This window comes from Arvicanthis niloticus, chromosome 1 (genome assembly GCF_011762505.2).
Source record: "Arvicanthis niloticus isolate mArvNil1 chromosome 1, mArvNil1.pat.X, whole genome shotgun sequence".
NCBI classification, from domain to species: Eukaryota; Metazoa; Chordata; class Mammalia; order Rodentia; family Muridae; genus Arvicanthis; species Arvicanthis niloticus.
In genome coordinates, this window is record NC_047658.1 from 3,032,753 (window position 1) to 3,058,009 (window position 25,257).

The window sequence follows — 25,257 nt, forward strand, 5'->3', positions numbered from 1 at the left end:
TCCATTAAATAATGTTAGCTTTTATTTCACTACAGAAACCCAGCAGCATAAGAGCCCCCGACTCAGTCTTCTGCCTAATGTCTGTAATGGGGGCTTCGGGACCTGGACCTCGAGCGCCTGCAGAGAAGAGGAAGACTTTGAGGGTGGGATGCTGGGAGCCTCCCTTGTATGCACACATGCACCAACATGCCTGGAGACTGGAGTGCAGAGGGAGGACTGCCTTCTCTAGGGAACATGTACAGCCCCACCAAATGAAAGGATGCCAAAGGGAGGGACATGGGGGGATTCTAGAAGACTTGGAGGGTCGTCCATGGTGGTTGGGCCAGCAGCCTCACCTGCGGGAAGAACTGTACTCTCGACCTGAAAAAGAAAAGGAGGGTGGTGTGATGCCCGCCAGCCTCTGATGCGCCATCTTGGAGTCTGTTCCTCACCCTTGATAGGCCATCTCTGTGCCAGAATCAAGCCCCTCCCCCCACATTCTCAGCACAAAAGGGACGGATGCAGACTGTTTTGTCACTGCTTTGTTTTGAGACCAGGGTCTTACTATGCAGCCCTGGCAAATCTGAAACTGGCTATGTAGACCAGACTGGTAGGACCTTTTAAGATAGTCTCCCTGTGTAATCCAGGCTGGCCCCAAACACCAAATCAAGCCGTCCTCCTACCCCAGGCTCTACAGTGCTGCTCTCTTGGGGTGGGGGGACCTGTCTTGTTTTGTAGTCAAGGTTGATCCTGAGTTTGGTGGTGACTTTTCTAGCCCAGATGCCTGACTGTCAGGTTAGAATTTTTTATTTGAAGCAGGATTTCTCCTTGTAACAAGGTTGGCCTCTACCTCTGAGTGCTGGGACCAGAGGTAAGAGCACAGCACCCTCATGCTTTCTTTTATTGTTGTTGTTTTGTTTTTGTTTTTTTTCGAGACAGGGCTTCTCTGTGTAACCCTGGCTGTCCTGGAACTCACTCTGTAGACCAGGCTGGCCTCGAACTCAGAAATCCGCCTGCCTCTGCCTCCCAAGTGCTGGGATTTAAGGCGAACACCACCACCGCCCGGCTAGCCCTGATGCTTTCTAGTGGTCTCCTGACCCTGCTACTGCAGGAAGGGCAGGGAAGCACTCACTGTATCTCGGGGAGGGTGAGCGGCTCTGGCGGCTATACTGGCGTTCCCACTCTTCTCTCTCCTTCTCTCTTCGCTCTCGCTCCCTGCAAGGGGAGAGGGGGGGCAACCAACAGGGAGGGGTGAGCACCTGCTGGACTGTACAGCACCTCTCCCCAGATCAGGAAAGCCAGACCTAGCATACTTAGAGGGCTGGCCAATTGTCTCCCCATAGCCAGGACTGGGAACGCTGGCAGCCTTGTCTGCTCTGTTCTGGGGGCTGCGAGAAGGACCATGATGCTATCCAGAGAACAGCAGAGTAAAACAATCAAGGCTCTCAAGGCTGGAGAGATGGCTCAGCGGTTAAGAGCATTGACTGCTCTTCCAGAGGTCCTGAGTTCAATTCTCAGCAACCACATGGTGGCTCACAACCATCTGTAATGAGATCTGATGCCCTCTTCTGGTGTGTCTGAAGACACTGACAGTGTACTCATATACATAAATAAATCTTTTTTAAAAAAAAATTGAGGCTCGCCTGGCAGTGGTGGCACATGCCTTTAATCCCAGCACTTGGGAGGAAAAAAAAAAAATTGAGATTCAGACAAGGATGATGCAAACAGGTGGTGACGGTGAAGTGGCACCCCGGTAACTCTTTAGAGTTTTTTTTTTTTTTTTTAATGTAATTTTTAAAGATTTATTTATTATATTTACATGAGTATACTATAGCTATTTTTAGACATACCAGAAAAAGACATCAGATTCTATTACAGATGGTTGTGACCCACCATGTGGTTGCTGGGAATTGAACTCAGGACCTCTGGAAGAGCAGTCAGTGCTCTTAACTGCTGCTGAGCCATCTCTCCAGCCCTTTAGAGTTCTATCTTTGAGAAGGTTGACTGTGATTGGTCTTGAACTCATGATTCTCCCGTGGAATTGTACACGCATGAAACACCATGCCTCCACCAGACAACAATGTCTGACATTCAATAACGAGCATGCCACACACAATGACATGACAAGACAGCTCAGTAAGCACTGTGCCACAAGCATGACAACCCAAGTTCTACCCTCAGGTCCTACACTGGGAGAAGAGTCCTGCTATCTACAAGTTATCCTCCAGGCCTCCACCCTCCACACATTCACACACGCATGTGCACAGGCTGGCTAGCTAGCTGGCTGGCTGGCTGGCTGGCTGGCTGGCTGGCTGGCTCCCTCCCTCCCTCCCTCCTCCTCCCCCCTCTCACACCAAGATAGACATGATCTTCCATGCCTATAATCCCAGCACTTGGGAAGATGGAGCTGGGTTGCTATGAATTCAAAGGTAACCTGGGCTACAGAGTAAGTTCCAGGCTACCTAGATCTACACTATAAAACACTCATCTCAAAAAAGAAAAACAAGGGCTGGAGAAATGGCTCAGTGGTTAAGAGCACTGGCTGCTCTCCTAGAAGTCCTAGATTCAATTCCCAGCAACCACATGGTGGCTCACAACCATCTGTAATGGGATCCAATGTCCTCTTCTGGTGTGTCTGGAGTCAGCTAGAGCATACTCATATGCATAAAAATAAATAAATCTGTTTTGTTTTTTTTTGTTTTTTTTTTTTTTAAAGACAGGGTTTCTCTGTATAGCCTTGGCTGACCTGGAACTCACTCTGTAGACCAGGCTGGCCTTGAATTCAGAAATCTGCCTGCCTCTGCCTCCCAAGTGCTGGGATTAAAGGCGTGTGCCACCACCGCCCGGCTAATAAATAAATCTTAAAGTACACATTAAAAAAAAAAAAAAAAAAGAAAAGAAAAGAAAAAAAGAAAGGAAGGAAGGAAGAAAAACAAAAATGCAAATGATATGTACTGTAAAGAAATGACAAGCAGGAGCAGGAGCTGGCCTGGGCACCTGGCAGCAGGCCCTCCCACAGCCCAGTCGGTTGGCATGGCTTTCTACAAGACAGGAACCATCCCCTGTTCCACAGAGCAAGACAACTGAGCTCATGAAAGCAAAATGTTTGTTCCTCCACTATAACACAAAGCAAACAGAGCTGACAGGACCAGGCCCTATCCCTGACAGCAGCCCAGGCTGTGGCCAACCGAGGTCTTCAGGTAAGAATGCTGCCTGGTTTCGTGGGCACTGAGCAGATGGCCCACTTGAGGCTCCAAGATTATAAGTAACTACCCAGAGCCACTTGCTCAGAGACTTAAGACAGCTGAAACTAAACCCCAAGCCTATGATCTGGGCCCAGGCTCTGACTACTGCCCAACACAGAGTGGAGGACAAGAAAGAAGAGAAGGAGGAAAAGTTCTTGGCCAAGAGACCCGCTACAGGCAGTCTCACTTCCCCACTTGTTAAGCATCAAACACCAAGGAAACAACTGCCAGGCATGGGGAGGCCGGGGAGTTTTAAGACACTGTTCAGACATGAGGTCAGAAGGAGAAGAGGACAGCAATGGCAATGGGCTTCGGAGCCAATGAAAGGAGCCAGAGGCTCCAGCAACAGGAGGATGGGTGGACCACAGGTCGGGGCCTTACTTCATTCGGATCTTTCGGGCCATGGCTCGCAGTTCATCCTCTCGCTCCTGCAGCAGAAACAGCCGTGAGGGGTGGTCCAGCCCCCCACTCCACCTGCGTGCCCTGCCCATCTGAGCACAGCCCGACCTGCCGCTCATGCTCCTGCTGGATCATCTTCTCCTGAGCTGCCTTCTTATCCGCCTTGACTGTGGAGGAAGGGTGTGAGGTTGAGGGCCGTCCGTGCTCATAGTCCCTTTGCCAACCTGACCTGCTCAGGCAGCCTCAGGAGAGGTCAGCCCACTCTTCCCATAGCACCGGCTGGACCGGAGGCAGGACTTACACTGGCGGTTCAGAGCCTTCTGCATCCGCAGCTTCAGCCTCTCCTGTGGGGTCAGCTTGGGCTGCGGGAGAAGGGGCGGGATAGGCGTGGGTGCCCAGAGCTCGCCCAGCCCACCTCAGCCAAGAGTCTGGGACTTGGGGGCCAGCTGGAGCCCCGTGGGAGGCGGGGATGGGACTTAGTTTGCCTGGGTAGCCCTTCCCCAGTCCCTGGGCTGGCTCTTCCCTCCCCCTGGGCCCCCTGCAGGCCCACCGGGCCCAACTCTGGACACTGCTGCTGACGGGAATTAGACGGGCGAGTTCCAAATTCTTACTGACTTTGGCAGCTCCTGTCTCTTTACCAGCGGCAGGTTCGGTCCTGGGTTTTGAGAGAAAATGGCAATGCCACTCTTACCATATGCCTCAGGACCGGCATCAGCTATGGGTTCCAGACTCCTCAGGATATGTTCCTGACCCCCAGAACCTAGGCAGAACCACATCCCTCTCCGACAGCCTTCTCAAGCCAAGGCCATGCATGATGGCACTGACCCTACACTGCAGTATAGCCAGGGTACTGTCACATTCACCTCAAAATAAACTGAGAGGGGGCTCCCTCAGCACCAGCCAGGCCCCTCACTCACTTTTTCAGCTTCTCGCCCACAGCAGGGGACGCTGCCGGCCTGGTCAGCTTCTCCCTTGGGGGCGACGGCGAGTGGCTCTGGTTCTGGCTGTGGCTCCGGCTGCGGCTTCTGCTCCGGCTCTGGCTGCGGCTGCGGCTTCCACTACGGGTCAGACTTCGGCTCCGGGAAGGGCTGAGGGACCAGCTGCTACGGCTATGACTGCTGCTATGATGCCTGGGGCCCCGGGCACCCCGCTTGTAGCGGTCACCTGAACGGGAGCGGCTCCTAGGTATAGCAGAGGCGGAAGGCTGTGAGGCTCCAGGGACCTACAGGAAGTCACCCCAATTCCCAAATGCACAGGCCTCCTTTGGGGGCGAACACTTCTCCTACATACTTCCCTCAGAGACCGAACAGCTCCCTAGACACATTCTAGACCAGTCAGCATCCGACACCATTTCTCACTAGACGCTTAGGTGCTAATACCCTGGGGGAGCTCAGGGCACTCAGACGCCACAATTGTGATAGGCCCCATTCTGGCCCCCTCCCCTCCCTCCACCGTTCCCCTGTGGTCATGCTACAGGGAAGACCCAGAAGCCAGTTTCCAAGCACTTAGTGAATCTCCCTGGGCTGACTAGTACTCGCCATCAGTACTGAGCATATACACAGCCTGGTAACATGTATGTTCGGCCCACTTAGAGCAACAGAAAGATGAGGGCTTGCCTGGCAGTTAATGACTGGTGACCCCTATAGCTGTGTCTGTTCTACAGACAAAGGAATTCCAGCTCTGTCACTAAGCCTAGCCCTATCCAAACTCTCCACCACTGTTTTCCCCAACCAAACCTAAAACCACCACAGCCTCTGTCCCCTGGGAACCCGCCCTCTTCTTCAAAGACTGTTGCCCCGCCCACGAGGTTCCCAGGTCTCGCAGACTGGGAAGTCCAGGTAAAAGCCAAGGAGATACCTTCATGCCCCACCCCATACTTTGGGTACTTACCCCGTCCAGCTTCCACTGGTGCTTCCCACGAGAAGAGGGGCGGGCCTGATCTGTCCCCAGCCCGCCTCCCCAGTACCCGCTCCTGCCCTATCGCAAACATTCTCCAGCACAGACCTGCTCCTTCGGCGGGGCGCGTACCCGCTGCGCCGGGCGGGCGACCGTGAGTAGCGGTGTCCGTCGCGAGAACCGCCGTCTGAGTGCCGCCGTCCGCGACTGCGGGAGCGCGAGTAGCGGCGGGAGCGCGAGCGCGAGCGGGACCAGGAACGGGAGCGGGAGCGCGCGTGGCGGCCAGAGCGATAATAGCCGCGGCGGGAGCGCGAGCTGGAGCGCGAACTGGATCTGGAGCTGGAGGTCCTGGAGGCGGAGGACGAAGAGGAGCGGCGGCTGCTGAAGCACGGGGGGAAAACGATTTGTCAGCGACACTGCCCTAGAGGGCCCGTCCCTCCTCCCGGCGGTCAGCTAGGGCAGGCACGAGCGTTACCGACCGGGCGCTGGCATTACGGCCTGGAGCGGGGCCACCCGGTTGGGGAGGCGCGGGGGGCTTCCCTGGGGCAGCCCCCGATGCGGCGGCTGCAGCAGCTGCAGCAGCTGCCTCTTCGTCGCTGCCTCCAAAACTGGTGATGAAAGTGATTTTTTCCTCGCGGCCAGGGCTCGGGGAGCGAGAGCGGGAGCGGGACTCGGAACTGGATTCCGAAGGTGACCTGCAGCAGGAGAGAGGTGGGCAAAAGGGAGGCAGCACTCAGAACCCCAGCTGCACCAGGGTCCTAGTGGGATGTGTGAGTTCCAGGCCAGCCTGGTATACATCCATAGCGAGGTTAAGAGCTAGGATAGAGAGACCTTGTCTCAAAAAAAGAAAAAAAGGAAAAAAGAAAAAAAGAAAAAAAAATTACTAAATAAATCTGTGGCTGGTGGGTTGGCTCAGCAGGTAAAGGCTCTTGGCCTGCAAACCTGACAACCCCAGATCAATCCCAGAATCCACATGGCAGACAGAGGACTGGCTCTAAGCTGTCCTTTTATCTTCAGCTCTGTGGTACATGTGCACTGCCCCCACCCAGACTGATAAATGTAATTTTACCAAAAGAAAATGGGCAGAAAGTAGAGGGCTGGGTAGTGGCACATGCCCTTAATCCCAGCAATAAGAAGATCTGAGTTTGAGACCAGCCTACTCTACATAGAAAGTTCCAGGACAGCCAGGGCTACATCAGAGTCCTTGTCTCAATAAACAACAATAACAAAACAACAACAAAAAAACAAAAACAAACAAACAAAAAAAAAAAAAGAAAAGAAAAGAAAAGAAAAAAAGAAAAGACTGGGTGTAGTTCAAAAGCTTTGCCTATGCAAGAGACCCTGGGTTCCAGCCCTAGAACAGTAGCAAAACACAGTGAGGTCTTCCTGTTATACCTGGAGAGGAAGTCCTCAGCTAATCCCATCCCATAAAACACTGGGCCTAGTGGGAACTCCTTTTAGGGAAAAGCAGGTCAACACAAAAGGTCCCTGGCCCACCAGGCCCCGCCCCCTGGCCTTAGAGAGGGAGGGCCCTCTACAACCCAATACCCTGGGACATCGCCCTGGAGCCCCTGTCAGTGCTTGGCATTTCTCACTAATTCTGGGAATCTCGTGTTAAAGACATCAGATTTCCATGTCACTTATGTTGTATTTGATTATATCACAAGCCTGTATGTTAACACTGGAAGAAAAAAGAGATTCTGAATTTTAAAAAATTTTTTGGAAAAGCAAAACTGATATAGACCCACCCCCCACCTACAGACCACAGGATGCCTTCGGCCACAGGACTGACCCAAAAGGTCACCAACAATGACAGCTTCTTCCAGGGCACTGACACTTACCGCTTATAGGGGTCATAGGTGGGGCTGTCTCGGCGAGCATAACTATGGAGATAACAGAGAAGGACAGAGCTAAGACCAGGCTGGCCGGTGTAGACCTGGACCTATCCCACCCTGAACCCCAGTGCTGCAGACTGTGCACCCCATCTCATCGTGGGGATCCCACATCTGTCTCTGTATTACACCATGAGGCTCTAAGCAACAGCAACCAGAACAGCCCTGGTGCTGCCAGCTTTCCAGTGCCACACTGGAAGCCATGATGACCAATCCCCGATCCATGCTGGCATGAAAACAGTGTGCCTAACCTAATTCAGTGACATATCTCAAATCTGAGGCTTCACTCTTCATGGGGAGGAGCAGTCCCTGTGGGGGCAAGTGACTTCGTAGGGTGGTACTGTCACACACGATCCTTCATCAGACATTTGCCCAGGGCTCCCAGGCCAAGACTATTCTCTACCCATATGCAACTGCTCCAACCAATCCTCTCTCAAGACTTCATTGTGGGTCGTGGCCTAGGCCTCTCTCCACTTTGCAATGGAGGAAACTATAGCTAGAAGAAAGGAGTCACTAATCTAGACCCTGTAGACCTGAAACTGACCAGCACGGGTGGGTTGTGTGTGATTGGGCTCTGAGTTCTGGCCACAATTCCCCCAGCTATCCTTAGCAGCCGCCTGTCCCACTCCCCAGGAGTCCCTAGTCTAGCAGGGTGACTGTGAGGTAGGGGCAGGTGGCCAAGGAAAGCTCTATAATTGTCGCCTCAGGTGCATCATTAGGACTCTTTGCTGAGCCAAGGCCAGGCTCCACTAAAGGCCCTGGCAGTTGAGGGTTGCCCAGGGGTGAAATCCTACCTGGGAGGGCTGATCTTGCGGCCCCTCAGGCGCTTCTCCCGGAACTCTCTTCGCTGTCTCCGGGAACGACGGCCCTAGATGGGGAGTACCAGGAGGGTGAGGAATGTGCCCTCACTGGAGACACACTTCTGCCCATGTGCCCTCACTGGAGACACACTTCTGCACCTTCCCCCCCCCCCCCCCACCTCACCGAGTACATGGCTTTCTCCTCCTCCAGGGCCTTGGCATGTTTGATAGCCTCTGCCTCTTCCTTGTCTTTCCGTAGCATCCTGCAGAGGAAGTTAGAATCGGCATGAAGGGCTCAGAGTGGGCAGAGCCCTGGTAAAGGCAGCAAAGACAGTAGGAATCTAATGGTAATCCACGATTCCTGGATAACTATGTCCTTTCTCCCTGATTCAGGGCTTTGCTTTTATAGGATAGCTGGTCTCGAACTCACTATGTAATCCTAGTAGCCAAGGGATGTGTAGGCATGCACTGTCCTGTCATTTCCTGCCCTTCCCTTTGATGGGGTCTTGTTCTGTCAGGTTAGGTTTGAACTCATGACCTTCTTGCCTCAGCCTCCAGACTGCAGAATCATAGGTGTGGGCTACTACACCTAATTTCTCTGAGATGTTCAATAGATTTTATTGAGCACCTAAAAAAACTGGTTTTAGATCTGTTTTCTGTGTGCTTTGCCTGTGTGTGTGTCTGCCTATCACATGTGTGCCTGGTGCTCCTGGAGGCCAGAAGGTGGCAGGTGCCCCAAAACTAGTTGTGAAGCACCCTCTTCAAGTTTCCTCTGTGCTGGTTTAGAAGAATTTGGCACTCGGGGCTGAAGAGATGGCTCAGAAATTAAGAACATCGACTGTCCTTCCAGGGAACCCGAGTTCAGTTGTAAGCACCCGCATCTGATAGCTCACAACTGCCTTGAACTCCAGCTCCAGGGGGTCCAGCACCCTTTTCTGGCCTGCACATGATGCACAGAACTAACTATACACAGGCAAAACACCTATACACATAAAACTCACAACAAAACAAAAAGAACCCACAAGAAAACTTTAAAACCTGTATGTGGCTACTCCATGCCCGTAACTGTGAAAGGCAGAGACAGGAGGATTGCCAACCATCAGCACAACTCCAGGTTCAGTGACAGATGTCATCTGGAGGCATCTCAGAGGACTAAGTGGACAGACCAGCAGAGTTGATGTCCTCCTCTGGTACTAGCATGGGCAACGCACCAGTGTGTGTGTGCGTGTGTGTGTGTGTGTGTGTGTGTGTGTGTGTGTGTGCGTGTGCGTGTGTGTGTGCGTGTGTGTGTGTGACTATACACACACAATTTTAAAATAAGATTCTCGCCGGGCAGTGGTGGCGCACGCCTTTAATCCCAGCACTTGGGAGGCAGAGGCAGGCGGATTTCTGAGTTTGAGGCCAGCCTGGTCTACAGAGTGAGTTCCAGGACAGCCAGGACTACACAGAGAAACCCTGTCTCGAAAAAAAAACAAAAATAAATAAATAAATAAGATTCTCTTCAATTTTTTTTGGGGGGGGGTGGGGGGGCAGGTGGTAGTGGCAGCAACAAACACCTTTAATCCCTTAAGGGCAAAAGCACTAGAACAGTGGTTCTCAACCTGTGGTCCTGACACCTTTGGCAAACCTGTATCTCCAGAAATATTTACATTACAATTCATAGCACCAGAAAAATTAGTTATGAAATAGCAATGAAAATGATGTTATGGTTGGGGTCACTACAACCTGAGAAACTGTATGAAAGAGCTGCAGGGTCAGGAAGAGCAGCTGTGCTAGAGGGTTCTAGGTTCAGACTAGGGCAGGACCTGGGACTGATCCCTAGTTCCACACAAAAAACAGTTTCTGATCTGTTGGTGCCACTGATGTAAACCAGGTACAGGCAGTGGCAGAGGCTTGCACCTCATTATCATGTGAACCAATGCATAAGACTGACCACTAGAGGGTGCTGTCCCCAAGGAACTAATAGCTTCCAGGTCACATTGTATGCCAAGATGTTTCTGCAGAAAGTGGGCCCACAAATTCATAGTTCACAGGCTGAGAACAGCTGTTGGTAGCAGGCATGTGATGCAGAAGCCAGGGAAGGGCCAGAGTATGGCATACCAGGCAGCACTCTCACCTGACAAAGTCCCCGTCAGCCATGCCATAGGTTGTGGCCTGCTTATTGAGATCAGCCACCTGCTCCTGGTTCAGCTCATCCACGTCCACCTCCACGTCTGCACCAAGAGAAAGGCTGTCAGGGACCCAAGCCCCAGGAGAAGAGGAGGGGAGCACCCCAAGTCAGGGCAGTTTTGCTAGATAGAGCACCTTCAGGGAGGATGTTGCTGTGCTAACACAGCTGTGAGGCCCAAGCTGGGGCTTGGCCAGCACAGCAGGGACCAGTGTAGGTAGGTGGATGAGTCTGTGGAAGGAGTGCAGGAAAGAGAAGAGGATGGAAGGTGGAAAGAGACGGAGGTGGGGTGGGCAGCAGAGCAGCGCAGAGGGAGGGCAGGAAAGGTGGACATGAACTTCGGCTCTGCCTGGGGCTAAGCCCGCATGTGCACCAGAAAGAGTAGGATAGAGAGGGGGCAGTGACAGTCTTCTTACTGGGCACACCCAGAGGGAAGGAGGTGACGGTGGGGTATGGACAACAGAGGCTGGAAGATGAGGGGCAGCTCTAGGAACGGGGAAGGCGGCTTTCCCAGAGCAAAGCATGGCTACCCCAGGTAGAAGAGGAAGGGCCAGCTCCTAGATGGAAGATCTTCTAGATCAGTGCCCAGAGATGGGGAGTGAGGGGAGGCACACTGGGAATAGGGTGCAGGCAAGACAAAGGACAGGGAAAGCTGGAAGTAGCAAGAGCCTGATGCCCTGTAGCTGAGGTGGGCAAGGAAGGCCTTGTAAGCATGGGTACCCCACAGAGGGCGAGGGACGAGACACAAAACCGATGCCCAGGGACTGCAGGTGGGCAGGGCAGAGAGGGGACCCCACCGATGTCGGGGATGACCTCATCTTCATCCGAGTTGCTCTCCTCCTCTGCTGGTGACTCTTCCTCCTCTGGCTTCTCAGCCACCTTCTCTACCTCGGCCACAGTACTATCTTCATAGGTATAGCCAATGGAAGCCTTCTTCTCTGCCAGCCTAGGAAAAGAGCCATGAGCAAGAGGGCACCCAGTAGGAGCAGGGCCACAGGTAGGCCCCAAGTGGCTACATATTACCTAAGCTGTGCCACTCTAGCCCACCCCACTATGGCCTGGTCCTTCCCATTCCTGTCCTAGTACAGGGCCTCCTCTTCCAAGAAGTCCTCCTTTCCTGCCTAAGGTACCACTGTCCTGGACTGCCCAAATTTGCCCATGTTGGCCTACTCCTGTCAGGATACAAGCCTGACTGTCATTCAGTCCCAGAGTCATCTTGGACAAAGTGCTTTCAGGGGCCATACTGAGAGGCCACTGGTAACTTCAACTGTCAATACTTCCCGCCTCATCCCAGAACCCTTATCCTGGAGCCAAGGCTGAGTGTTAAGAAGCAGATCCTGTAAGTGGTTGCTCCCAGATCTGAGCAGGGCTCCGACAGCAGCACCCAACCAAGCTGGCTTTTGAGATGGCTGGCAGCACTGATGCCTCCAGGGCCCGGCAGAGTGATGTCAGTGCTGTGGGCTGCAAGCTTACTGCATGCTGCACCACAAGTGCGTGACTCCCCATCACCCATGGTCCTCGCAGCTCCGGCCTAAAGGCTGACTCCAAGGGTACTGCTTTCCCCGGCCTTCCCCACAGGAATCATTCCTCCTATTCTGCAAGGTAGGAGGACAAGCTTGGGCGGAGCCTGTCCACTGTTGCTGCCTCTTCCTCTACATATATGGAGGCAACACCCATCAAGTCCCCGCCCCATCATATCAGACCCTGACTCACTTCTTCTTCTCATCCTCGCTGGGTCTCTGCAGGCCTCCGTACAGCTCATCAATGTAGATCTGATACAAGCACTGTTCCTCAGAGACTGGCAAGGAGAGGCACAGGTCAGCCCAGCCAGGCACATGTGAGTAGAGTGGGACACAAAGACACAGGAGGCGGGAGGAGGGGGACAGCCAAGGCAGGGTCACCTATCTCAAATCATTCTTCTGTCTAGGACCCAGGTGACTACAGTACATCAGCCAGATGATCCGCTCACACTGTGACCTGGCTCATGATGTTATCCCTTGACCTGTGTCTCAGTTCCCTCTTCTGTAAAATGGGATCCCTCACAGAGTGAGTAATTTGGACCTAGGGGCCCCTACCACTGTCATGGAGCCTGTCTGGCCTCCAGAACCATAAGCATGCCTGTAAGTGTTGGGTATCATCTAGACCCCGCAGGCTGCCACGTGCTCCTGTGGGTTAGTTTCTGTTAACGGAGTGTCTGCTGACTGTGTCTCCCCCCCCCCCCCCAGCACCCACTTCAGGAACTTCCCAGGTACTGAGGCAGCCAGTTTCTCCTCAGCCCCGCTTTGGGGCTCATGTGAGTCCTTTCCTGCCCCTCTGCAGGCTTCAGCTAAGCTCTTCTTTCTTTGTAAGGGGAACAGGTGAGGAGCAGAAGACCACACCTAAGCCAAACCAGTCCTCTAGCATGGAACTACATCCCCAGCCCTCTTTTTGAGACAGGGTTTCATAAAGTTGTTCAGGCTGTCCCAGGCAAATCCTGAACTTGATATCTCTCTGCCTCAGCCTCTGGAGGAGGTGTGGTGCCGGACCACTGTAGGACCCTGAGTGCCTCAGCTTTTCTGTCTGTGGCATCGGGGTCTGTGCTAGGTAACAAAGCATGGCCCCTCTGTGGCTGTGACAGACACCTGACTCCTGCCTAGTCTCCATATCCTAAAAGGCCCTACTGCCCTCTCCCACAGCTCTTTGGCCTGTCTTCAATGCCTGTACTCCAGGACCTCTGTGTACTCTATTTCAGGGGCTTGAGTCTATCTATACCTCCCCTGGCCCAGCAGAAAGCACAAGTCTACCCTGCTGTCTTACGTCCCTTCAGGAACACTCACAGACCATCTCTTACACTACCCAGGCTTGTTCTCAGACTGCTCATGTGAGTGTGCAGTGGCTCTCTGCCTGTCCCTGGGGCCCCACCCCAGAGCAGCACAGGACACACTGCTTGTAGGAGTGACCAAAGAACTAAGGGAAGCCCAGGTTTCAGCTACAAGGAACCATGTGGCCTGGACTGACAGCAAAAAAAATGACAGCACCATGGTGACAAATGACAAACTTCTTCCTTTGTTGTTTTTTGTTTTGTTTTGTTTGTTTGGTTTTTTTTTTGTTTGTTTGTTTTTTTGAGACAGGGTTTCTCTGTGTAGCCCTGGCTGTCCTGGAACTCACTCTGTAGACCAGGCTGGCCTTGAACTCAGAAATCCACCTGCCTCTGCCTCCCAAGTGCTGGGATTAAAGGTGTGAGCCACCACTGCCCGGCAATGACAAACTTCTTGACTCTAAGGCTGAACTGCCTGCTAGGATGTGGCTACCTCTGATTTTAACCACATTTTATTTTAATAAAAGCATCTTAGAAATACAGAAGTCAGGGACTAGGAAGCCCACGTGCAGGGCCACCTGTGTCAGCCTGAAGCAAGGCTTTCAGACCCACCGACACACCTAATACTCCACGGGGAGGAAAAGAGACCTGCCAGAAAAGGAGTTTGTGTGGATGACCCTGACCAAGGGCACCCACCAGGGAGCTCTCCATGCTTAGGCAGAGGCAGGGAAGATGTAATATCCAGACACCCATGAGTTCTGACTAAAATGGAGGTATCAAACTGGACATAGTGGTCCTTGCTTGGGGAGGGTGGGGCAGGGATGATGGCTTCCAGGCCAGCTCGGGCTATAGAGTAAGACTGTGTCTCAAACATACAAACAGTGAGAAAAACATCCCTAGGTCTAATGGTACAGCTTTATAGGGGAGCACTTTCCTAGCATGTGTGTGTGTGTAGCCCTGGACCAATCCCAGCTCCACAAAACACAGGAGGGAAAGGGGAACTACTGAGTCCTCTCCCTGTAGAAAGCCACGCAGGGACACAGCGGAGGTGTTAATCTGTTTTGTCTGCAATGCTAGGCACAGAACCAGAGTCTCCATCTGATCATGCATGTCATGTGCAATGTAACAAGGCATGTATGTAGAGGTCAGGGGACAATTCAGGAGTGGGTTCTCCTAAGCTAACTCAGGTTGTCAGGCTTTCATGGCAGGTACTCCATGAGAGAATACTGAGCCAGTTCCCTGGTTGGTACCCAGAGCCTTACACATCCCAGTGCTCCACCACCGAGCCACATCCCCAGCCACATACAGGTGTACCCTGATGATCTGACAGAGAAGCCTGCCTAAGAAGATCTGCCCTCCTGGGGAAGCCCAGCAGAAAGTCCTTGTCTCCTGGACCATCACCTCTCATTCACAAAAGGGAACAGTGAAGGCCAGACTTGGCATGCCCAGGGCTCTGCTCACAACAAGACAGAGTTTCTTCCTAGGTCCCTCACCCATGAAGTGGGTGCCCTCCTCCCTTCTTTTTTAGAAAAAGGGCTCTATATAGAATCAGAGGAAAGAGATGGGAGGCCTCCTGGGCAGAGACATCCAAGTCTCTAACTTCACAGAGACCCTGTGCCAGTTTCATGAAGGAAGACCCAAAAGGGGGAGAGGGTACACAGACTAGGACAGAACCAAGGGCAACCAACAGCAAGTACCTGGGTGAGCCTTGTCTAGGTGGTCCAGCCTCAGGCCCCCATGCCCCACACCCCGCCCCGCCACTCACTGCCGGCGAAGTCGTTCTGCACCAGGCCTCGGTACCGCTCGTAGTTACACTTCCGCTCATCTGACTCCTGTTCCGGGGAGCTTTGGGGAGGAGTGGGGTTAAAGAGAAGGTGAGAACCCAAGCCCCAGGCATCAGAAAAGGGGTGGTGAGTGGTGGTGGTTAGGCTCCTGGCTAAGGGAGGGAGTGGGCAAGGCTCAGGGTCAAGGGTATGCTGGGGCAGCCCAGCCTTGCAGGACACGTACATGGTGGTGAGCAGTGGGGGGGTGTAGTCAGGGATGTGGTCTAGATGCGCACGAACATCAAAGCGGTCAATCATGTTGTTGGTGTCTCCCTGCCAGGGCATCCTGAGGTGGGAGGACACAGTCAGAGAGGCAGATCTCAGAGTCCAAGCACTTGTCCCCACCACTCCAAGCTCCTCTGACATCCACCCAAATCTACACTTGAGGTCTGGGGCCCAACAAGTCATTCACCTGCCAGTCCACAAGCTCAGGATTTCACTTCTCAGAGCCAGGCAATAGGAAGGAACTTAAGCCAGGCTGAGGATGTACTAACAGAGGCACAGCCACCCTGAAACAGGACCCCCTGGCAACTTGCCCTCTGCCACCAGTCAGCCCTGACTCCTTCCCTACTGTGAGCACCCACATAACTTCTGACAGTCAGCTGCACATGCCTTCCTGGCCTGATTACACAAGTCTGTCCTTATCTGAGCCTCTACTGCAGACTCTAGAGTACCCTCAAGTTCTTCTGACACTATGCTGCCCACCTTCCCACTCCCACCCCCACCGTCTTACATGTTCACAGGGCTCTCAGCAGCCAGGGCAACTGCAGAATCCAGGTGAACCTTGCAGGCTCGGCCATGCACCTGCAGGAACTGGGCGGGGTCTTTCTTCTGCAGGGATGGACACGTCAGAAGTCACCAAGGAGCCAAGGCCCATCATGCCTCCCTAAGTAGACCTAGTGGTCACTTGGCCTCTGGGTCAAGTCTCTGAGCCACACCTCACAGGTGAGCCAACATGCACAGCATCAGCAGCTTAGCCACCCTCAGGGACAGGGAACGGTGTCCTTTCAGGCGTGGCCAGAGGTGCTGTGCTCTGCTCTAGCTGAGGCGTCCTGCCAGCCAGGCCTATCTATCCCAGCTACTTCAGAACTAAGACAGGAGGATGAGAAATTAAAAGCCTACCTGAGCTACAGACATACACTGTCTCAAGTGTTACCCCTAACTCTTCACTCCCATCCCAAGCCATCCATTTGGAGCACAGTGCGAGGCCTGAACCTGGTGCAGCCTCTGGGGCAGCAACATCACATGGGCAAGGACAGTGGTGCATCTGCAGGCACAAGGGAGACAGGAGGCAGAGAAGGTCCCACTCCATATGCAGTGGGACAGTGGAACTGACAACAGCACAGGCAAGGCACCAAGAAACTCAGTGCCACACAGGCTAACCCAGGCTGAGGCTGTGCTGGGGCAACAGTGCACTGCCTAACTCCCAGGCAGGAGGCCCTAGTTCCACTTAGCTCCACCCTTGGCACTGCAAAGAACTGCAATGAATAAAAAGTCCAACAAAAAATATCATCATACGACCCAGCAACTCTACTTCTAGGTACAGATTTTACACATGCTAATGTTCATGTCAGCACTACTCACGGGAGCCAGAAAATGCCAACAACACAGCAGACTACTTGTATAATAAAGTGTGGCATTACTCAGACATAAAGTGGACCAACATGCTATCTACTACAACACAGCAGAGCCTTGAACACACAGGACCCAAGGAAAGAAGCCCAAAACACTGCATCAAGTGGACAGACACTGAGAAGCTCCCCAGAACTGAGGGTAAGGGAGGATGGGAAGTGAGGGCTCCCAGACATGCGCAAGGCACTGGCATCATTGCTTGTGCAGTGTGGGGACTGAACCCTGGGCTTTGAGCATGCTAGGCAAGCATCCTGCCACTAATTCAGTGTAGCGATGAACTGTGAACTTTAATGGGTAGTTGGCATGGCACTTATAGCTCAAAAAAGCTGTTAACACAGAGTGCAGCCAAGCATGTCAGTATTTGCCCATAATCCCATCACTGGGCAGGCAGACAGTGGATCCTGGCTGCTTCCTGGGTCAAACACATCAAGAGAGAGCATCTATGGGGAATATCCAACATCGGCCTGTAGCCTCTACATGTGCTAACATACTTGAACAGAAAAGCCCATACATAATGCACCCACAAATTATTACTTTCCTTTTATTTCAACATATTTTGTTTAGTTTTTAGATTTATTTTTATTTTATATATACACGAGTATACTGTAGCTATCTTCAGACACACCAGAAGAGGGCATTGGATCCTATTACAGATGGTTGTGAGCCACCATGTGGTTGCTGGGAATTGAACTCAGGACCTCTGGAAGATCAGTCAGTGCTCCTAACCACTGCGCCATCTCTCCAGCCTGCCTGCCTGCCTGCCTGCTTTCTTTCTTTCCTTCTTTCCTTCTTTCCTTCTTTCCTTCTTTCCTTCTTTCCTTCCTTCCTTCCTTCCTTCCTTCCTTCCCTCCTTCCCCCCCCCCTCTTTCTTTCTGGCTTTTCAAGACAGGGTTTCTCTGTGTACCCTTGGCTGTCCTGGAACTCACTCTATAAACCAAGCTACCTTGAACAAGATGCACCTGTCTCTTGAGTGCCAGGATTAAAAGTGAGTGCCACCACCTCCTATCTTTGACACAAATAATTTAAAAAATAAAACAAACCAAAACCAGCCCAAAAATAGGACACCTACATGGGAGCCCACCTAGTCCACTATCCTGAAGCCTGAGTCCTGGGACTGGGGAAAGGGCTACAACTGCACAAGCCACGGCAACACAAAAGCATCATGGAGAGTGTAAACTATGGTGGGGAAAGCATAACTGCCCTGGCCTGGTAGTTACTGGGGTCACGTCGTATGAACCAGGGAAGAGCCACAGGAGGGGCTCTATGCTGCTCCACGAATTCTGAGATGGCTCCCACAGTTCTGCCAGAGTCTCAGCACGTCCTCTGGTTGGGTCCTGCTGTGCACGGGTCATCTTTTCCCTGGAGCAAGTGGCTCTGCTCTCTGTAATGCTTCCCTTGTCCCTCAAAGCCATGATCCTCCCCTCTTCCCAGCAACCTCTGGGCATCTCCCTGACTTTCCTCCGCTCTCCTGGTCCAGGCTCGTGGGCCTGTCCACTACTGTTCCCTCTTAGTAGGGCCACTCTCTCCCTTACCTCACATCTCCTGAGCCTCCCCCAAGCAACCCCATGTGAGCACCTTGGGTCTTCAAGTTTTCTTCAGGGCAGCAACCAGCACCTGCTATCCAGCTCAGCTAGCTTTGTCACCACCTCCCTCCCACAAGAACATGCAGCAGGATGTCTTTCCCCCCCTCCCCACCCCCAGGGGTTGGGATCTGTTTTGCTCAGTGCTGTGTCTGTCCCCAGGGCCTGGTCCCCAGTGGACTCTCAAGACCTGTAAATCAGGCAAGAGAAGAAAAGGATCCTCTCTGACAGAATGCTGGGCTCTCAGCCACAGCCTCCCAACGGCCAAGGTGCTTATAGTCCTCAGCTTCCCCCAGCGGGGAGTGGATGCAGGCCCTGTGCAAAGACCCACAGTGACCACAACTGGTACCCTGCTCATCTGACAGCTGGTCGCTGGGCTGTCAAGACACCCTGAGTTCACAGTGAAAAAGCTGACGGTGCAGCTGGGAAGCTGTGAAATCAAGTCCTGGAGCGCATCTGCCTGCCTTCTTCAGTTCCTCCCTTCTTCAGTTCCTCGGGCCGCCACCGGGCCTCCAGCTAGTCTGAGGCTAAGACTCTAGGGACTGCCAGGTGCAGCATGGAATCTGGCAAGTGTGTGAGAACCCTGGAGAGATCTGCATCTCAGAAGTGGCAGGCAAGGGCCCAGGTAAAGTGCCCCAGGCCAGGGCATGCCTAGGGGGATGACACTGTGGAAAAGCCAAGGAGCCCTAACAGCCTGGCTCTCACAACAGCATTGTTTGTGAGAATATTCCCAGCAACCCTAAAACGCCCATTTCCCACATGAGGAAACTGAGGCAAAGCCACATGGCCTGCATTTGAAACCAATCACCCCAGCATCAGGCAGAGGCGGCCCAACCACAGGCAGGCCTAACTCCTTTCTGCCTTTCGTTTATTTTTTCCAATTTTAGGATAATTGTTACTGAGGTACAAAGTAGCTAACATAGAACTATACTCAACTATTTTCATTTGAACTTCTGTGCTGCACTGGGGATTAAACCCTGAGCCTCGCCCACACTAGGCAAGTGCTCTTCTGATTGCCGTGCTGGCCCAGCCCTTAACTGCTTCAGCACACAGACAGCATAGTGTGTCTCAACTAACACACCCCTCTCTGTGTGAACTACACTTCCCATCTCTATGACGGCCTCATCTTGAAAAGTGCAAACTGTACATACTTTAGAACAACCCTCTCCTCATCCAGTCAACAACTACCACTCTTTGTGTTTGCATTACCTGGCATGCTGAAACCAGCCATACTGGCGGTTTGGTTTTCCTTTTTTTGTTTGTCTGGGACAGGGTCTCATCACGTAATTTAATTTGACCTGGAACTCACAGAGCTCCAGCTGCCCCTGCCTCCCAGTGTGTCTGTCTCTAGGTTTGTGCTCCACATTGGATGTGAGGTAACTAGCCTTTCAGTGCATGTACATGGTCACTTTCACATGTGTGCATGTTTGCAGGGATCACCCTCTGTCACTCTCCCACCTTGTTCACTAAGCCACAGCCTCTCATCCAAACACGAAGCTAGCTGATAGGGCTGGCTGACCTGGCTAGCCAGCTTGATCTGGGGACCCAGTCTCTGCCTTCCTAAGGCTGAACGACAGGCAGACCACCATGCGAACTGGTCCTCATGCTTTTGTAGCAAGTTCTTTAACCACTGAGCTATCTCCCAGCCCACAGCTCCTTCATTCACTCACCTACACAGTTAGTTTCTCCTAACTCTTGGCTCTGTGGGCCATACTGCAAAGAATCTTCCTGAGATGCTGAGCCCGGGCTGAGTGGAGCATGTACCCAGTGTGGAGGATGTCGAGGCTCCACCCCAGCACTGGAGGCAAACGCATCAACTGAATCCACTCTTACCTCCCAGGCTGTGCTCCCTCAGGTTCAGACAGGGCACGAGTCCATACAGGCGGCTCCCTGTCCTTCACTGCTTCCTGTAACGCTTCAGCACGCACAAACAGACACCCAGTCCCCACATCCCAAGCTCCACCCTCTAAGGCTCACAGTTCAATGTAGAGGACAGCCCTGCACTCCATACTGATGACCTATCTACAGGGAAGGGCGGGCATGAGGAAGTCAGGGGAATGCCTGGCCCAGCAGTTAGCTGGGCCTTCCAGGAGACTTATTTCCCACCTGTGCATCGACAGGGGACTGTAGTTCTTTTTCTTTTGTCCTTTGAGACAGTCTCACCAGGTAGCCCCATGTGGCCTGAAACTTGCTACAGAGATCAGGCTGACCTCAAACTCAGAAACACCACCCTTTGATTCAAGAATTAAAAGTGTACCACCCCATCAGGTCCTGTAGATTGCACTTCTTTATCCAAATTAGAGAAGAGACACAAAGGCACACACTTATAATCCTAGCACCCAGGAAGCTGAGGCAGAAGGAATGTGAGTTGGCGGGGTAGCCTAGGCTACACAGTGAATTCTAGGCCAGGCTGTACAACTTAGCAAGATCCAATCTCAAAAGGAAAGATGATGATGAGAACAGGAACAATGACAGCAGAGAAGCCATAAAACCTGAAACAAAGCCGTCACCAAGAATGATGGGGTGCAAACCAGCCACTCACAGACACGCTTGAACAGGCAGCCATCGCCCAGCCTGGTTTCCTCACCCCGACTTCCCATGTACCATCCCAACAGCCACAAGTAGTAGCCTGGCCATCTCCCAAAGCTAGGCTCCACACATCTGCATGCAGATCACACTCCCGTCCTCAAAGCTAGGCTCCACACATCTGGACGCAGATCACAGTCCCGTCCTGGACACTGGTTGCTTGTATGGACCACATCACAAAGAGCTCCACAGACACTTGTTGTCATGCTCTCCCTACCACCTAGCAAGGACTGTTCCTTCCTCATCAATGCCCTGAACAAAACCTTAGGAGGCTCCCTGCCAACAGGGAGGCGAGCCTGAACACCCTCACCAGGCTCCCCTCCGTGTCACCCACCCACTGGTCCCAATTCAAAATCCATTCTACCCAGCAACAGCAGGGGCTATGAGTCTGTTATTTCTCTTTCCTCTGCGTGTGGAGGGGTGGCACTGGCTAGGCAAGCACTCACCACTGAGCCACATTCCAGCCCTTCAAGTTAACCCTTCCTGAGCCTCAATTACGCATGACACACAAGCAGTGTGGCCATCTCCTCCCTGCTCAGAGAGGAAGCTAATGCCATTTAAATGGCTCTGAGGTTTCCTAATAACTGGACCACATTCACAAAGCTGCTGCCTCAATGACACAAGTGCTGACAAGGGCCACAGGCAAGGAAGACTGGTAGAGTCACCTGTAGCTGTGGCCGTGGCAGGGAGCTTACCCATGGCTTCTGGTAATGAGCATGGATGAGTCCTCCATGCTCTGTGTGTAACTCCAAATACACTCAAAGTCACTAGGCTTGACTTTCAAGGAATTCTCTCTGGTATGCTGTTGTGCCCCACCAAGAGTGAAGTCACCCCAAGGAAACCCCACAAAACTCCCAACGGCCAAGTACACACTGTTCTACATATCCAACCCCCCAATCAGCCTGCGAGGGAGCTGCACCCAGTTGCTCTCCACTGGCAGGCCACCCATCTCTACTTCCCCATTCAGTGGTCCCTCACACATCTGGCCTAGCCCACCAGGAAGGGAATCTACATGCCTTCTTCCTTGAGGCTGAATGGACCTGGGCGACTTTCAGATCATCAGGACAAAGGATCATGGGAAAACACCCGGAAAGTCTCTCACCAAGAAGCATGAGAGCCCCTGCCCCCTTTCTCTCATTTCCTCTCTGCTGGGTGGAAGGAAGACATGAGAACCGGAGCCTTCAGAGCTCTCTCAGACCTCAAGACAAAACTTCTTTGGAGATAAGATACAAATGTCTGTCATGTTAAAGCTATTTGCTCATATTTCATTTCTCTGCTACAGCCAAATCAATTCCACATAGTGCATCATTCTGTACTCAGAAGAAAACATTAGGCAACAGAGCGAGCCAGGAGGCCAGAATAACTTGAACAAGGGAGGCAGGCAGAGATCGGAATGGCACAAATCTGGAGGAGAGGTAAAAAAAAACAAAACCAAACCAAACCTAAGGGCCAAGTGGTTCAGTGGCAAACTGCTTGCCTAGACCCTATCAGAACAGCAGTGGCCTATGGGCGTGGCTCAGTGGTAGAGCCCTGCCTAGAATCCTCCAGTGAGGGGCTGGGGGCGTGGCTCAGTGGTAGAGCCCTGCCTAGAATCCCCCAGTGAGGGGCTGGGGGCGTGGCTCAGTGGTAGAGCACTTGCCTAACATAAGGCCTTTCCTGGCTTCCATTCTCAGCACCTCATAGGGAATATCCAAACTATGTACAGCCTTGAAAGCTATAGTAAAGAGACTGGCCTTCTCCCAACGACACTCAGGAGCCATAGGATTCTGAGCAAGAGACAGGCAGGGCCAGTTTACATTCACAAAGACCTCTCTAATCTGCTGAATGGGTTTCTCAAGACAAGACTGAAGGCAAAGGGAACAGAGAGGCTGGGCAGCCACACTGTAGTTAATAGGATGTCTACAGAAATGCCAGTCAAAAGAACTGAGCCAGGTAAGCTACTGTCATTTCACGCTGGGGAGCAGTCCCAAAACCAAGCAAGTCAGACTAAGCTGTATCTGTGATGGTAGATATGGAAAAGACCAGCAAAGATGTCCAAGAAAGCCAGGCAGAGGCCTCAAGGACTTTGTGGTCAAAGCATGGAGTTTGGTTTGTCTTTTTATTTATTTTTCTCCAGAAGCAATAAGAGTATCAAACAAGAGAGGGGAGAGGTCAGCTACCACTGATGAATCTTGATGGACTACTGCTAGATGCCAAGTCAAGCCTCAAGAATGGCTGAGCTGCTCTGGGCACTGGGAACACACTGATGGAGGAGCAGAAAATGCTCCAAATGTCTTACTCTTGGATGTTCAGAGAGCTACAGAGTCTTTGGTCTTTGACACCGGTGCACCAAGGCCACACCAGACACAGTAGGCTGACACAAACAGAAGCCCTCACGTTCACGCCAACCACAAGGCTGAAGAAATGACTACAGCTGAGCATGGAAACAACTCACACCTGTAAGCACAGCACTCAGGAGACAGAGGCAGGAAGAGTCTGAGTCTGAGGCCAGCCTGGGTTACCTAACAGGATTGTCTCCAAGAGACTGGGTAAGGGCAGCTCAGGTGGTGGGAGGCATGTGCAAGGCCCAGACTTCTATCTCCAATACCACAGAAAGTGGTCACAGTAGAAAAGGGGGGGGGGGGGCGGGGAAGACTAGGATTCTGAGACAAAGAGCTCCTGCCTTGACACACTTCCAGACCCAGGGCCCTTCCCTTGGAGCCCACCCACCCCATGCTCACGTCTGCTCACTCACAATCTTCTCATAGTACTCCCGACGCCGCTCTGCCCTCTTCTTGTAGTCCACCATCATGCCTCGAAGCTTCCGCTCATGCTTCCGCGCCTCGTGCCACATCGTGCTGAGGCTTCTACCTGAGGAAGGAGGGCACCAGATACATCAAAGGGACTGTAAAGATCACTTGGGTAAGAGTTACAGTCCTCTGACAAGTTGGTGTTGATCCTGATGCTAAATCCCAAGTCCCCTGGCTTCAGGGGAGAAAGAGAAGCCTTGCTGCAGACCTGGGGGCCGAGTGCACAAAAGGATTCCTAACAGTCCTGTGGCAGAAGGTCCAGGACTGAGAAAGTTCTCGGTGACCTAGGTAAGACCTCCTTCAGGGAAAGAAATCATCCTAGATTCTGGGCACCACAGTCCATATGAAAGACTATGGAGTAGGTAGCCTTTGGAAGGCTGAGGAGAACTGCCTTGAGGTCAAGGCCAGCCTTGGACAGTGTAGCCTAAAGATGGAGATCCTGCTTTAATATTTTTTAAAAATTGGCTGGGAGTAATGGTGCATGCCTTGAATCTCAGCAGTGGAAAGGCAGGACAAGCAGATGTCTGAGTTTGGAGCCAGCCTGGTCTATGTACTAAGTTCCAGGCTAGCCAAGGCTACATAATGAGATGCTGTCTGGAAAAAAAAAAAAAAAGATAAAAACAGAATAGAATTTTTGAAATAAAAGGAGTGTCTGAAATTGATCCTTAGCTGCCAGGGCTGGGCTCACAAGAACCCCAAAGATCCCTCTGCAGGAACCATGCATGGTGAAAGGGTGGCGGTGGGTGCAACAGTGTTGCAAGCCAGGTTAGTGGACAGAGACAACAGCACAGTAGAGACGTGCTGCTTGGGGAGGAGGGTGAGGCCAGGTAAAGGGCATGGACAGATGAAGATGGTCAGGCAGCTAAGATCTAAAGGAGGGATGTGAAGCGGGCCAAGCGTGCAGGCCAAAAGAAGAGATTGCGGCCCTGGGCGGGAGCGAAGGATGAAAGGCAGGAACAGAGCTGGTCTGGGGACCGGGGTCCGGGCCGAACCGCAAAGCCTGGACTCGGGCCTGAGGAGGGGCGAGGGGCGCAGCCTGAGGCCTGTCAGGCCGGAAGCAGGCGGGGCCACCCTCGGGGCCCGGCGGACACCCACGGCAATTCCCCGAGCGCCTCGGACAAGGATGAATGCCGACTGCCACCGCTCGGAAGCCTGGAGGTCGGGGTCGGACGCCTGCACTCACCGGCTGGTCGCCACCTCCCACTGCTGCGCTCGCGCGCACTCACGACCCGCACCGGAAGCGGAAGTGAGAGGTTGCACGAAGGAGAGAGGCGGCGCTACACAAAAGGCACTTCCTCGGTCGCGAGGAAGGGCTCTGAGATGTGGGCGTGTTTCTCACGATTGGTTCGAATTGTGGGCGGGGCCTATAGGGTTGCAGGATCTGAGACGGGTCCTAGAGGTAAGGTGGTCTGGAAGCTGCAAGAAGAGGAGCCCAGCATTCCAGACACGCTTTGTTGTTGTTTTTAATGATTTATTTATTTTAGGGGCTAGAGTGGTGACAAATCGATTGAGCGTTGGCTACTCTCGCCGAGGTACTGAGTTTAACTGCCAGCACTCACATAGCGGCTCACAACCAGTCTCTTAACTGTAGTCCTAAGGGATCCAGTACCCTCTTCTGATGTGCGTACATGCCGAGAACACCCATATGCAAAAAATACAAAAATAGAAAAGT

General features: G+C 52.7%; 1 protein-coding gene across 10 annotated transcripts; it reads right to left on the reverse strand.

The window, feature by feature from the left end:
* On the reverse strand, positions 1 to 24,882 carry Clasrp (CLK4 associating serine/arginine rich protein). Of its 10 annotated transcripts, none has more exons than XR_004607119.2 (21): positions 24,769 to 24,882; positions 23,531 to 23,646; positions 15,732 to 15,829; positions 15,183 to 15,284; positions 14,941 to 15,020; positions 12,092 to 12,176; positions 11,176 to 11,324; positions 10,328 to 10,424; positions 8,396 to 8,474; positions 8,206 to 8,279; positions 7,361 to 7,402; positions 5,999 to 6,214; positions 5,628 to 5,897; positions 4,541 to 4,804; positions 4,235 to 4,278; positions 3,925 to 3,985; positions 3,732 to 3,790; positions 3,606 to 3,652; positions 1,112 to 1,194; positions 336 to 360; positions 1 to 117 (listed from the first exon to the last, which is right to left on the reverse strand). XR_004607119.2 is itself a non-coding variant. In XM_034506820.2 (21 exons), exons 2-21 carry the CDS (start codon positions 23,627 to 23,629, stop codon positions 75 to 77), a joined length of 2,013 nt encoding a protein of 670 aa, XP_034362711.1. In that variant the 5' UTR covers positions 23,630 to 23,646; positions 24,769 to 24,882; the 3' UTR covers positions 1 to 74. The 10 variants fall into 10 exon arrangements, 7 of the variants coding, with proteins under 7 accessions (XP_034362711.1, XP_076785098.1, XP_076785111.1 ...); XR_004607118.2 differs by having other exon boundaries at positions 5,628 to 5,900; XM_034506820.2 differs by having other exon boundaries at positions 4,239 to 4,278.
* Between the last annotated feature and the right edge of the window lie 375 nt (positions 24,883 to 25,257).